This window comes from Malaclemys terrapin, chromosome 11, assembly GCF_027887155.1.
Source record: "Malaclemys terrapin pileata isolate rMalTer1 chromosome 11, rMalTer1.hap1, whole genome shotgun sequence".
Lineage (NCBI taxonomy): Eukaryota > Metazoa > Chordata > Testudines > Emydidae > Malaclemys > Malaclemys terrapin.
This window is the reverse complement of record NC_071515.1, coordinates 72,103,716-72,116,312: the sequence shown is the minus strand read 5'-3', so window position 1 is coordinate 72,116,312 and position 12,597 is coordinate 72,103,716. Positions and strand designations below refer to the sequence as shown.

At 46.0% G+C, this 12,597-nt stretch overlaps 1 protein-coding gene across 6 annotated transcripts in view; it reads left to right on the top strand.

The window, feature by feature from the left end:
• PTPN4 (protein tyrosine phosphatase non-receptor type 4) overlaps positions 1-12,597 on the top strand; it is a 207,056-nt gene that overhangs the window by 130,760 nt on the left and 63,699 nt on the right. For all 6 annotated transcript variants that reach the window (XM_054044369.1, XM_054044368.1, XM_054044367.1 and 3 more), the window contains one exon: positions 9,693-9,761. In XM_054044369.1, coding sequence (XP_053900344.1) covers positions 9,693-9,761 — 69 coding nt within the window. The remainder of the gene's footprint in view (positions 1-9,692; positions 9,762-12,597) is intronic.

The following is a 12,597-nucleotide window of genomic DNA, read 5'->3' as shown; positions in this document are numbered from 1 at the left end:
CTAGTTTTCTACTACTAAGCAGAATATCTCAAACTGCTTCCGAGCATAGCCCTTTATCTTCATCTAGCAATGCGGCATCCATGCAATGAGGTGCAGACTGCTCAACGCCGGATGAACAGCCTAGCCGTAAGAATGGCCATACTGAGTCAGACCAAAGGTCCATCTAGCCCAGTATCCTGTCTTCCAACAGTGGCCTATGCCAGGTGCCCCAGAGGGAATGAACAGAACAGGTAATCATCAAGTGTTGACCATTCCCAGCTTATGGCAAGCAAAGGCTAGGGACACTATCCTTGCCCAGCCCAGCTAATAGCCACTGATGGACCTATCCTCCATTAATTTATCTAGTTCTTTTTTGAACCCTGTATAGTCTTGGCCTTCACAACATCCTCTTGCAAGGAGTCCCACAGGTTGATTGTGCTTTGTGTGGGAAAAAAAAACTTGCTTTTTGTTTATTTTAAACCTGCTGCCTATTAATTTCATTTGGTGACCCCTAGTTCCTATGTCATGAGGCTGCGAGTCTCTCATGGAGGTCACGGAAGTTGTGGATTCTGTGACTTTCCAGGACCTCCATGACTTCTGCAGCTGGCAGGTGTGACTGATCCCATGGCCACCCAAACAGCTCGGGCAGCCCAGAGCCAGCTGCGCCACCCCGCCCAGCAGCGGCAGCAGTCCGAGCTGTCTCTCCCCCCCCTGCCAGCAGCAGCGGTGGCAATCCTGGGTCGCCTCTCACTAGCAGCAGCGGTCCTGGGCCACTCCTTGCCAGCAGCAATAGCAGCGGTCCCAGATCTTCCTCCCCCCCCCCAAGCACCAGTGGGTGCCCCGGAGGCCCCTCTCCAGCACCAGCGGGTGCCCTGGAGCCCCACACCAGCTGGCACCCTGGAGGTCCCCCCCCAGCACCAGTGGGCACCCCAGAGCACCCAAGATTTAGTCAGGGGTATATAGTACAAATCATGGACAAGTCACAGGGCCATGAATTTTTGTTTATTGCCCGTGACCTGTCCATGACTTTTACTAAAAATGCCCTTAGTTATGAGAGGTAGTAAATAATATTTCCTTATTTACTTTCTCCACCCCAGTCAGATTTTATAGGCCTCTATCATATTCCCCATTAGTCGTCTCTTTTCTAAGATGAAAAGTCCCAGTCTTATTAATCTCTCCTCATACGGCAGCCGTTCCACATCCCTAATCATTTTTGTTGCCCTTTTCTGAACCTTTCCAATTCCAATACATCTTTTCTGAGATGGGGTGACCACATCTGCACGCAGTATTTAAGATGTGGGAGTACCATGGATTTATATAGAGGCAATATGATATTTGCTGTCTTCTTATCTAACCCTTTCCTAATGATTCCCAACATTCTGTTCGTTTTTTTGACTGCCGCTGCATTGAGTGAATGTTTTCAGAGCACTATCTACAATGACTCCAAGATCTCTTTCTTGAGTGGTAACAGCTAATTTAGATCCCATCATTTTATATGTATAGTTGGAATTATGTTTTCCAATGTGCATTACTTAGCATTTATCGACATTGAATTTCAGCTACCATTTTGTTGCCCAATCATGCAATTTTGTGAGATCCTTTTGTAACTCTTTGGAGTCTGCTTGGGACTTAGCTATCTTGAGTAGTTTCGTATTATCTGCACATTTTGCCATCTCACCGTTTATCCCTTTTTCCAGATCATTTATGAATATGTTGAATAGGACTGGTCCCAGTACAGACCCCTTGGGGACGCCGCTATTTACCTCTCTCCATTCTGAAAAATGACCATTTATTCCTATCTTTTTACCAGGTACTGATCCATGAGAGGACCTTCCCTCTTATCCCATGGCTGCTTACTTTGCTTAAGAGCCTTTGGTGAAGAACCTTGTCAAAGGCTTTCTGAAAATCTAAGTACTCTATAGCCACTGGATTTCTTCTTGTCCATATGCTTGTTGACCCCCTCAAAGAATTCTAGTAGATTGGTGAGGCATGATTTCCCTTTACAAAAAACTATGTTGACTCTTCCCCCAAAAGTATGTTCATCTATGTGTCTGACAATTTTGTTTTTTTACTATAGTTTCAACCAGTTTGCCCAATACTGAAGTCAGACTTACTGACCTGTAATTGCCAGGATCACCTCTGGAGCCCTTTTAAAAATTGGTGTCATGTTAGCTATCCTCCAGTCATTTGGTACAGAAGCTGATTTAAATGATAGGTTACAAACTACAGTTAGTGGTTCTGCAATTTCACATTTGAGTTCCTTCAGAGCTCTTGGGTGAATAACATCTGGTCCTGGTGATTTATTACTGGTTAGTTTATCAATTTGTTCCAAAACCTCCTCTAATGACACCTCAATCTGGGACTGTTCCTCAGATTTGTCACCTAAAAAGAATGGCTCAGTTTTGGGAATCTCCCTCACATCCTCAACCGTGAAGGACGATGCAGAGAAGTCATTTAGTTTCTCCGTAATGGCCTTATCGTCTTTGAGTGCTTCTTTAGCATCTTGATCCTCCAGTGGCCCCACTGGTTGTTTAATAGGCTTTCTGCTTATGGTGTACTTTCCAAAAGTAATAGCAAAAAAATGTTTGTCTTTGGCTAGCTTTTCTTCTTTGGGTGATTGCTCATGTGTATTCCACAATAGGTGTGCATGCTCGTCACGTGCACCGGTGCCGGAAGTTTTTCCCCTAGCAGTACCGGTAGGGGGAAGCGCCCCCCACGACCCCTCGAGTGGCGCCTACCTGGCGCGGTATAAGGGGGGCTGTGCGCTCCCCCCACCCTCAGTTCCTCCTTGCCACCAGTGAAGGTGCGTTGGAACTGCTCTGCTCCAGTTTTGCTGTAGCTCGTCCCCAGAACTGTTCGTTCATTTAGTACCTGTAGTTAGTTTAGTTAGTCAGTGAGCCCAGGCCGGGGCACGCCCCGAGCCCCGGGATTTAAGTCATGCGGTTCTTGTCGGCGTTCTATGCCAAGAAGTGACCCGCACACAGACTGTTTGCGCTGCTTGGCAGAAACCCATATCGGCGAGAGGTGCAAGATTTGCAAATCATTTAAGCCTCGGACCAAAAGAGAAAGGGACATTAGGCTCCGAGCCATTCTGATGGAGTCGGCGCTGACCTCGACCCTGGTACGCCGCTCCGAGCCGGTACTGGGCACCGCGGTGTCGGTACGCGGTGATCCACCTATGCCATCGACTAGTTGGCACCACACCCCATCCATGGGGCACACCAAGAGGGCCAAGAAGACTCCCTGTTCGCAGCAGCACCGAGGGAAATCTGGGACAGAGGCTAGGCCCATGTCGGGCAGTCCTCAATCCCCACTGGGACCTAGGCCCCTGACTCACGTAGAGCGGAGTAGGTTGGTCCCTTTGGAACAGGCCTCTCTGGATGTCCGGATGCCGTCCACCCCTGAAGCCCTCCAGGTGGCCCGGGACGTCTTGTCCATGCTGGTGCCTGGAGCACCGCCAATGTCGGCCCCATGCTCCAGAGACAAGCCTATGCTGGGATCTCCGCAGTCGCCCCCGGCTTGGTACTCATCTTGGTCAAGGGAATGTTCCCGATGCCAATCACCGCCCTTCATCCGCTCGGGGCAGAGTCCACATGGATTGCCCTCGACGCCGACCAGACTCTCGGGCTGGGTTCTGTCCTGCCCGGACTCGCAGCACCGGTCCTCCTCAGAGAGTAGACATTGACAGGATCGCAGTGGACGTCGTCATCAGTCCCTGTCTCGGAGAAGGTACCACAGTAAGTCACGGCATGGTCGTCGACGCCATTCCCACTTGGGCTCCTGCTCCAAGTCTCCACCAAAGCACCAGAGCCCCGGGCGTTGATCGCCGGAGCCTCGCTGTCGTGGGTCCGCCCGTTGAGGCCGTTTGCGGAGCAGCTATTACCATCGGTATCGGTCCCGGTCCCGTGACCATCGAGATCGCAGTCCTGTGACCTTCGCAGATCCCAGCACCACTGCTCCTCCTGGTCAAGAGACAGCAGCGGATCCTACGCCAGCCCAGTCTCCGTTCGTAGCCCTCCTTCGACGGGCTAGACCAGTCAACCAGGCCCTGCCGGTGCCACAGCAGGTGTAGTGGCACCAAGCGTCGTGGCTGGCCCAGTGGTACCAGTGGGCACCGTGGCTTCCAGCGCAGCCCTCGGTGGCCGGAGCTTCGGAAGCACCATCGGCCTCCCTCTCCAGACCCCTGAGAAAGGAGTCGGTGGGACGCTCGTCCTCGGTACCACGCCCGGAGTCCAACCAGGTCGTGGATCCTCCGGTGCCAGCCGACACCCAAAGCACCGCACCGGCCTCTTCACCCTGCCTGGAGGAGGCGATTGTGGCCCCACCTTCCTCCATCCCACAGGAGGACTTCAGGGCCCACCAAGAGCTCTTAAAGAGGGCAGCAAGTCTCCACCTCCAGGCAGAGGAGATGGAGGAGCCCTCAGACTCCCCGTTGAGCGTGTTGTCCCCACTGGCACCGGGTAGGGTGGCCTTGCCGCTCCATGAAGGGGTGGCTAAAATTTCAAATGCCCTGTGGCAAACACCGACCTCATTGGCCCCTATATCGAAAAAGGCAGAACGCAAGTACTTTGTACCCACTAAAGGGCATGAGTACCTATATACCCACCTGGCGCCCAACTCCCTGGTGGTTGAGTCGGTCAATCATTGGGAACGACAGGGTCAGCCAGCCCCAACCCCAAAGAACAAACACTCTCGGAGACTGGACTCTTTCGGAAGAAAAATTTATTTGTTTTCGTGCTTCCAGTTACGATCGGCAAACCATCAGGCCCTCTTGGGTCGGTATGAATTTAATCTGTGGGGCTCCCTGCCTAACTTTGAGGTCTCCCTCCAGGAGCATAAGAAGGAGTTCAGGGCGCTGGTGGAGGAAGGGGCAACGGCAGCTCGGGCTTCCCTGCAGGCTGCCTTGGATGCTGTGGACACGGCCGCACGTTCAGTGGCCTCCATGGTGTGCATGAGACGGGCGTCATGGCTCCTGCTCTCCGGGCTCTCCACTGAGGTGCAATCTTCCATGCAGGATCTCCCGTTTGATGGGAAGGCTCTGTTTGCAGAGGAAACAGATACAAGGCTGCATGGAATGAAGGACTCTTGCACGACCTTCCAGACCTTAAGTATCAGGGGGTAGCCGTGTTAGTCTGTATCTACCAAAACATTTAGATTTATTTGGGCATAAGCTTTTGTGGGTAAAAACCTCACTACTACTTCTTTCACTCTATGCATCTGAAGAAGTGAGGTTTTTACCCACGAAAGCTTATGCCCAAATAAATCTGTTAGTCTTTAAGGTGCCACCAGACTCCTTGTTGTTTTTCCAGACCTTGGGTCTCTATGTTCCGGCTCCAGCAAAACCTAAGTTCAAGCCGCAGCAGACGCCGACCCCGGCCGCCCTCCAGAAGTACGAGGCCGCCCATAAGAAGCAACGGGACTATAAGAGATGCCCTCACAAGCAGTCTCCGCCTGCCCTCCAGCCTGGATCCTCCAAGGGCAAGCAGGCGGGGAAAAGGCGATTTTGATGGGACACTCAGGGGTAACCCACCAGTCCTCATCAGGGATCCAACCCCAATAAAGCTTCCCTTCTCCAACTGGTTCTGTGCTTTCCTTCCAGAATGGTCTCAGCTCACTTCAGACTGAAGGGTCCCCAACGCCATCTCTCGGGGTTACACCCTCCAGTTAACCTCCTCCCCGCCCAACCACCCTCTGCCCCCGTCTCTCCTGCGGGACCCCTCACACGAAACTCTGCTTGAGCAGGAGGTGGGGCGGCTCCTAGGACTACGAGTGATAGAAGCGGTGCCCGAGGAGTTCATGGGCAAGGGGTACTTACTCCTGTTATTTCCTTATCCCGAAGGCCAAAGGGGGTCTCAGGCCCATAGTGGATCTACGGGGTCTGAACCAGTACATGGTGAAGCTCAAGTTCCACTGGGGTCTCAAAGGACATGTGACCGTGTCACAGGATACTGGAATCCATCTAAAATCTGGTACCTTTCCATTTAGAAGGAAGGGTGGGGACCCAGAGAGACAAAAGATTCCTGCCTTGTTCAAAAGCTATAAAAGGGGGGTGGAACAGAACAAAGGGGGCTGCAGTCATGAGAACACCCCTGCTTTCCACCGAAGTAATGTCTGCTGTAACTAACAAGCATTGTACCAGGGGAAAGGGTTGGGCCCAGACTAGGTTATTGGAAGCTTATTTGAACATCTCTGAGGGTGAGATTTACTTGTATATCTCTAGCCCGAAATAACACGAATTCGGATATAACGCGGTACAGCAGTGCTCTGGGGGGGCGGGGCTGCGCACTCCGGCGGATCAAAGCAAGTTCAGTATAACGCGGTTTCACCTATAACACGGTAAGATTTTTTGGCTCCCAAGGACAGCGTTATATCGGGGTAGAGGTGTACTTGAAACCACTTAAATCCTACTTTTTTTATACTTAATAAAATCACGTTTTTGTTTATTAGTAAACCCAGAGTAAGTGATTAATACCTGGGGGAGCAAATAGCTGTGCAAATCTCTCTATCAGTGTTATAGAGGGTGGACAATTTATGAGTTTACCCTGTATAAGCTTTATACAGAGTAAAACGGATTTATTTGGCGTTTGTATCCCATTGGGGTCTGGGTACTGGAGATAGGTGACCTGCTGAGCAGTTTTTGGTTAAAGTCTGCAGCTTTGTTGGCGTGGACCAGACCTAGGTCTGTGTTGCATCAGGATAGCGTGTCTGGCTCAACAAGGCAGTGTTCTGGAGTCCGAAGCTGGCAGGGAAAACGGGCTCAGAGGTAATTCCAGCACGTCAGGTGACAGTTCCGAGGGGGTCTCTGTGATCGAACCAGTCACAAGGGCATCCCACTGGAAGAAACCACCTAACTGCTAACTAATGGTACTAACTATAATTATATACAAAGAAAGTCACAAAGAGCTATGAAGACAAATGTAAGGAAAGATCATGCTAAGAGCTCCAACTCTAGCCGAAGATGGTGAGAAGGAGGTTGGGATGGTGCAGCCCTTATATAGCCATGGGAGGGGCTATACAGGGAGGGGCATTGAAGTCTGCACGAGGAGGAGGTGCTTTGAGCACAGAGACAGAGATTCCAGACAGAGCTCAGAGTCCACCTATAAGAACAGATAATATAAAGTGTCTGGAAATAAAACCATCACTCTCTGCATGGTGTCATGGACTGGTAAGGATATGGAGCAGCTTATGACACAGATACAAACTTCTCCAACACTGACCCCAGCTCAAGTGACACATTCTTGGTTTTGATGTGCCCCTAGGAGAACTGGGATCGTCATTGATATCAAAGCACCTACTAGTACAGATTCCATTACAGAGAACGTCATATGCAGCTGAGCTGCCCCTAGAGAAGATATATTCCTACTCTCTGTCCTTGGAGCATATGTTCTCTCATTCTTCAGCAGAGAATCCTCTCCTCTGAGGTCAGTGATGAACACCACAGAAAAATATACTAGTTTTCCCTGCAGGGCTCAGACACTGTGAGCTCATCAGGAAAGACACTGGCCGGGCCAAAAATACACAAGTCAGCCATATTACATTATGGCACCACAGCCCTATTGAAGATACTGTAGTACACCATGCTCAACGAAGAGGTCACTTCCCTCATCACTTGTCTCTGGCCAGATTACCTACGCCAGAAGATCAAGAAAAAGGGATCAGAAACAATAGCAACCTATATCACCTCTACAGGTACTCATCTTCATTGCCTGATGAAGCAGTACTGGTAACAGATGACTTAAAAGCATTCAAGAATCTTGTTAGGATTGCTGAATTCTTCGAGTGCTGGCACCTGTGTATATTCCACTGTGTGTACACATGCACTCCTTTTGAGACCAGAGAATTCTTGCAAGCACCGTTCTCCTCATGCTCCGCATGGGGAGTATAAGGGGCATGGTGGACTGACTGCCTCTCTAGCTCCTTCTTACAGCTGCATGGCCTGAGTTGGCACCATGGATGGACACCTCCAGTGTCCAGAGCTTCTCCTTTCTCTTCAAGCTGAGGCAGTTTTCGCTGTCAGACTTGTTGCAGATAGCCCCTTGTGCACCTCCCAACCTGCCCTGACATAATATCTCAGAATAAAAGTCAGATGTTGCACCTGATGCCTTGAATTTTGACTGCTGAGCACTACTGATAGAGTGTTCCCTCAAAACTAACTTCTCAAATGGAAAATATATTCTATATGAGCCATCCAAAATGATACAGGCCCAGGGGAGGCCCTGAGACTCATAGACTTTAAGGACAGAAGAGACCATCATGATTAAGGTTTAAGATTTTTTCACTGTTATTTTTAATAAAAGTCACAGACGCGGGCAATAAACAAAAATTCATGGAACCCTGTGACATTTCTGTGACTTTTACTAAATATAAGGGCAGGAGGTTTGACGGGAAAGCTCAAGCAGAGGGGAAGAGAGTCTGAGCCTTGCTTCTGGGGTGTGTGGGGGGCGGGGAGGAGTCCAGGACCCACCACTGTGGTGGGTGACAGCTCTGGGGCCCCTGCCGCAGCCCCAGTGGCTCGGAGCTCGGGGGTCCCTGCTGCCCGTGGTAGCTGACAGCACTGGGGGTCCTGTGTCTGTCTCTCCCCTCCCCTCACCCCCCTGGCAGCTCGCATATCCTGGGTCTTGTAGACCATGCTCTCTCTTTTATTGTTGTTTGGTTTTTTTTGAGATAAGGAATGATCATTGTTATTCTGGGAAAATAGCTTAACATAGATACCTGTTCCCCCAACCACTTTGGCCTCAGAGTTCTGTGTAATTATTTTGTTAAATTGTTTTAAGGAATAGAGGCAGGGAAGTTACTGTCCATCGGGTAACTGAGGCAGATGTACTCCTCTAATGATGAGGCAGTGCAATAGTTAAGACCTTCAAGCTATGCAGAAATTTGACCCATATTCATAATAGGAATATGATCCACAAGTTGATGATCTGTTGTCACTAGATACCTTTTACAAAAATGCTAACAATGGCAAGTAACTAACTTCCTGTTCTTTTATAGGCATAGGCTTTTAAAAGGCCTGTTTAGTGGCATTTACAAGTGTCAAAGTAAACCCGTATCTGACTCATGAAGCAATGTTTTTCTGTTTTGTTTTGGAATTTTTTTTAAATTAGCAAGATGTCCTGTTTTGGTCATTAATAGAACTAATTTTTCTACCTGAATTTCTCTGTTTATTAGTAGTTAGCTGCAGTTCTTCCTGTTCTAGGATGGTGAGTAGGGCCATATTATCTATTTTGCTAACTACAGAATTACCTGCCCCAGAATCCTGCCGTGTGTGCACCTGAAGTTCAAGAGTGAACTCAAAACTGGCTCCTTAAAGGAAATAGGGAGCAATACAGAGAGCATGCTCTTTGTTTTAGTAGTGTTTGTGGCAGGGAGGATTTACAGTATTAAGTGCCTCCAAAGGGTGAAAGTATGTGATGTAGGTCGCTTGCTCTGACTGCATTAAAATGGAAAAGGAGATAGAGCTTTATTCTGTAGATGGAATAAATATTACTAAATCTCTCTGTGTTACAAAACAGATTTTAAGGTGAAAGAAGAGACTTGGGTTTGAATACGTAAATCCAAATTCCGCCCTTAGTTAAAACCCACTGAAGTCAGTGGGATGGTTTGGACATAACTGAGAGCGTAATTTAGCATTTAAGCTGAGGAGGTACAGCTTGCCTATATTTATTAAGTAGAGAAGTTTCTTTTACATTTCCAATGTTGTAATTTTCTTTCAGTGGGAGGACAGAGGTCCAGTCTGTGCAGTATGGTAAAGAAAAAGCAAACAAAGACAGGGTATTTGCCAGGTAAGCTATTTACATTTGTTTGTATGGAATTTAATTATGTGGTAATTAATACTTCTTTCAACTTAGACTTTTTAGTAGGTTACTTGGTGGTAATTTTGACACATGCTAGAGCACTTCAATAAGCTTCCTCCGAATACCAGTATATTTGGATGGAGATGTTATGATAAACTACTTTTCTCTGTTCTTTTTTTTTTTTTTAAATAATGGACATGCAAGCTTTATCTCTTGTGAGCTGCTCTTTTGGTGGAGTTTAACCCATACCAAGGAGTTATAATTTGAATACTGGAACTTATCTTTTTATCTGAGGGGGGCAGAAGCGGTAGGGAATCACATAACCGAAAAAAGGATACTCCGGTTTCTTCCTTTTTATGTGTTTGCAAAAAAAAGATTGCAAACTCTTCAGGGTGGGAACTGTCTTCCAATCTGTACAGTACCTAGCACAGTGGGGGGCCACAGTACAAATAATAATAAAATTTTCTACAAGAAGAATTTTCTTACCTTCATTCTGTTGAAAGCTTATGAGTTTATGGGTATGTTCATTCAGTGATGATAATGTAATTCCCTTTAAAATATTTGCCCGAAATGCCCAGTTTTTTATAAATGTGTGCTTCACTATAACCTCTACTACTGTAATTTTGCTATGAATTCTCCTGAGAATGCCTTCAGAAGTGATTCATTATATCATAATTGGCTGACTGTAGAAACTGTTCTGCAGTATTGTAATTCTAATTATTATTTTTCTGCTGGATTCCATAGTGTCCACAATATGCTAGGCACTTTACAAACAAAAGGAGCATTGCTCCTGCCCTGAAGAGTTTACAATCTGAGACAAAGGGTAGGGAAATGGAAAACAATGTATGTGTAAAATAGCTAAACTGGTGATTGTCCATCTCTTGGAAATAAAATGTTTTAATGAGACAATACGAAGATTTGTATGTCTCCTGTTCTGATTTACCCACATTCTGCCATGTATTTCATGTCATAGCAGTCTCGGATGATGACCCAGCACATGTTTGTTTTATGAATACATTCACAGCAGATTTGACAAAACACAAAGAAGGTACCAATGTGAGATTTCTAAGGCTATGTCTACACTGCTGTAGTAAGTCGACCTATGCTATGCAACTCCAGCTACGTGAATAACGTAGTTGGAGTCGACATACCTTAGGTCGAGTTACTGCGGGATCTACACTGCGTCGAGTTACCTTACTCTTCTCATTGGGGGTAGAGTACAGGGGTCGACTGGAGAGCAATCTGCAGTTGATTTGATGGGTCTTTACTAGGCTACAACAGTGCCATATGGAAGCCTGTTCTCACTTTCAGGTGACATTGTAAACAAGACGTGGGAAGCATTATCTCCTGCAAATTGTAACCAAACTTGTTTGAGAGACTGGCTGAAGTAGGACTGAGTGGACTTGTAGGTTCTAAAGTTTTACATTGTTTTGTTTTTGAATGCAGTTATATTTTGTACATAATCCTACATTTGTAAGTTCAACTTTCATTATAAAGAGATTGCAGTATAGTACTTATATTAGGTTGTAATAAAAAAAATAAAACGAGCACTGTATTCTGTGTTGTAATTGAAATCAACATATTTGAAAATGTAGAAAACATCCAATAAGATTTAAATAAATGGTATTCTATTAGTGTTTAAGAGTGCAATTAATTGCGCAATTAATTTTTTAATCGCTTGACAGCCCTATAAATTAGCCTTCGAGCTAGCCAATATTATGGCTCAAAGTGCTGTCACATGGAAGTCAAAGCTTGAAAACTTTCCAAAGTACTACAGTACAGGGTAACAATTTTGTTGCAGACAGTTTAAAACAAAACTAAGATTAAAGCCAGTTTATTATTATTTTTATCTCTAATCCAGAGAAAAAGTATTTCTTTTGGATGGCCGTCAAAATCGGAACAGCTACTTTTGGCTTAATATCCAAAGGTGTTTTACCATTTATGCTCAGTAGGTGTGAGAGAACATCCTGGGATCTTTCACGTTCTATTGACTAGAAATGGACTACCAAGGAGAGATGGATTTTTTCAACGCTTCCATATAAAATGTTTTTATATCATCATCCCAGGTGTCAAAATAAAAACACATACCCCTAATCTCTTTTCGTTACCCGAGTGATGTAAAGGTAAAGTCTCTGAAACTGCACCAAAAGGCTCCAATCCTACAATGTTTTTAATCGCACGATTAATCGCGATTAATGTTTTTAATCGCTTGGTAGCCCTGTTATTAACATTTTGTTTTTATTTTGAAGAACACTATAGTAGTGATTGGGAAAAGCTGTGAATAAGAGCTTGTCTGCAATTATTGCTTTTCAGAAAGTTCTGACTTAATTAAAAACTACACTCTTGTCAGACCTCAGCAGCTAAGTATGGTTGGGCAAAGCCAGTACTTGGCTCCAGGAATACATAGATGTCTCAGGAAATGATATTCGTTATTAAGTAGGTGGCACTCTTCTCTTTGAGTCAGTGCTGAACAGGGTGGATTTGATTTAAATCACTAGTCAGGGAGATTCGATTTAATCATGGATTTCTACATAAAAATGCATTGTTGTTGGTTGTTATAAACTTAATACAGATTCTTCTCAACTCAGAGATAGATGTAGGTTTCCTTTTTAGAAGGTACACACTATACAGTTTTAATGTGATTTATTTTGAAAACTTTTCAGATTAGTTTTACAGCTATATCAGAAAATGAATGATTGGTTATTTCATTTACCAAAGGTAATTGAAGCTAATATTTATGAAGTCATTGGGAGGTGAACTATCTCCAATTCAACAGGTTAATAATTAATATTTTGAGGATTTTCTTGCCAGGCTGTATTAGGAG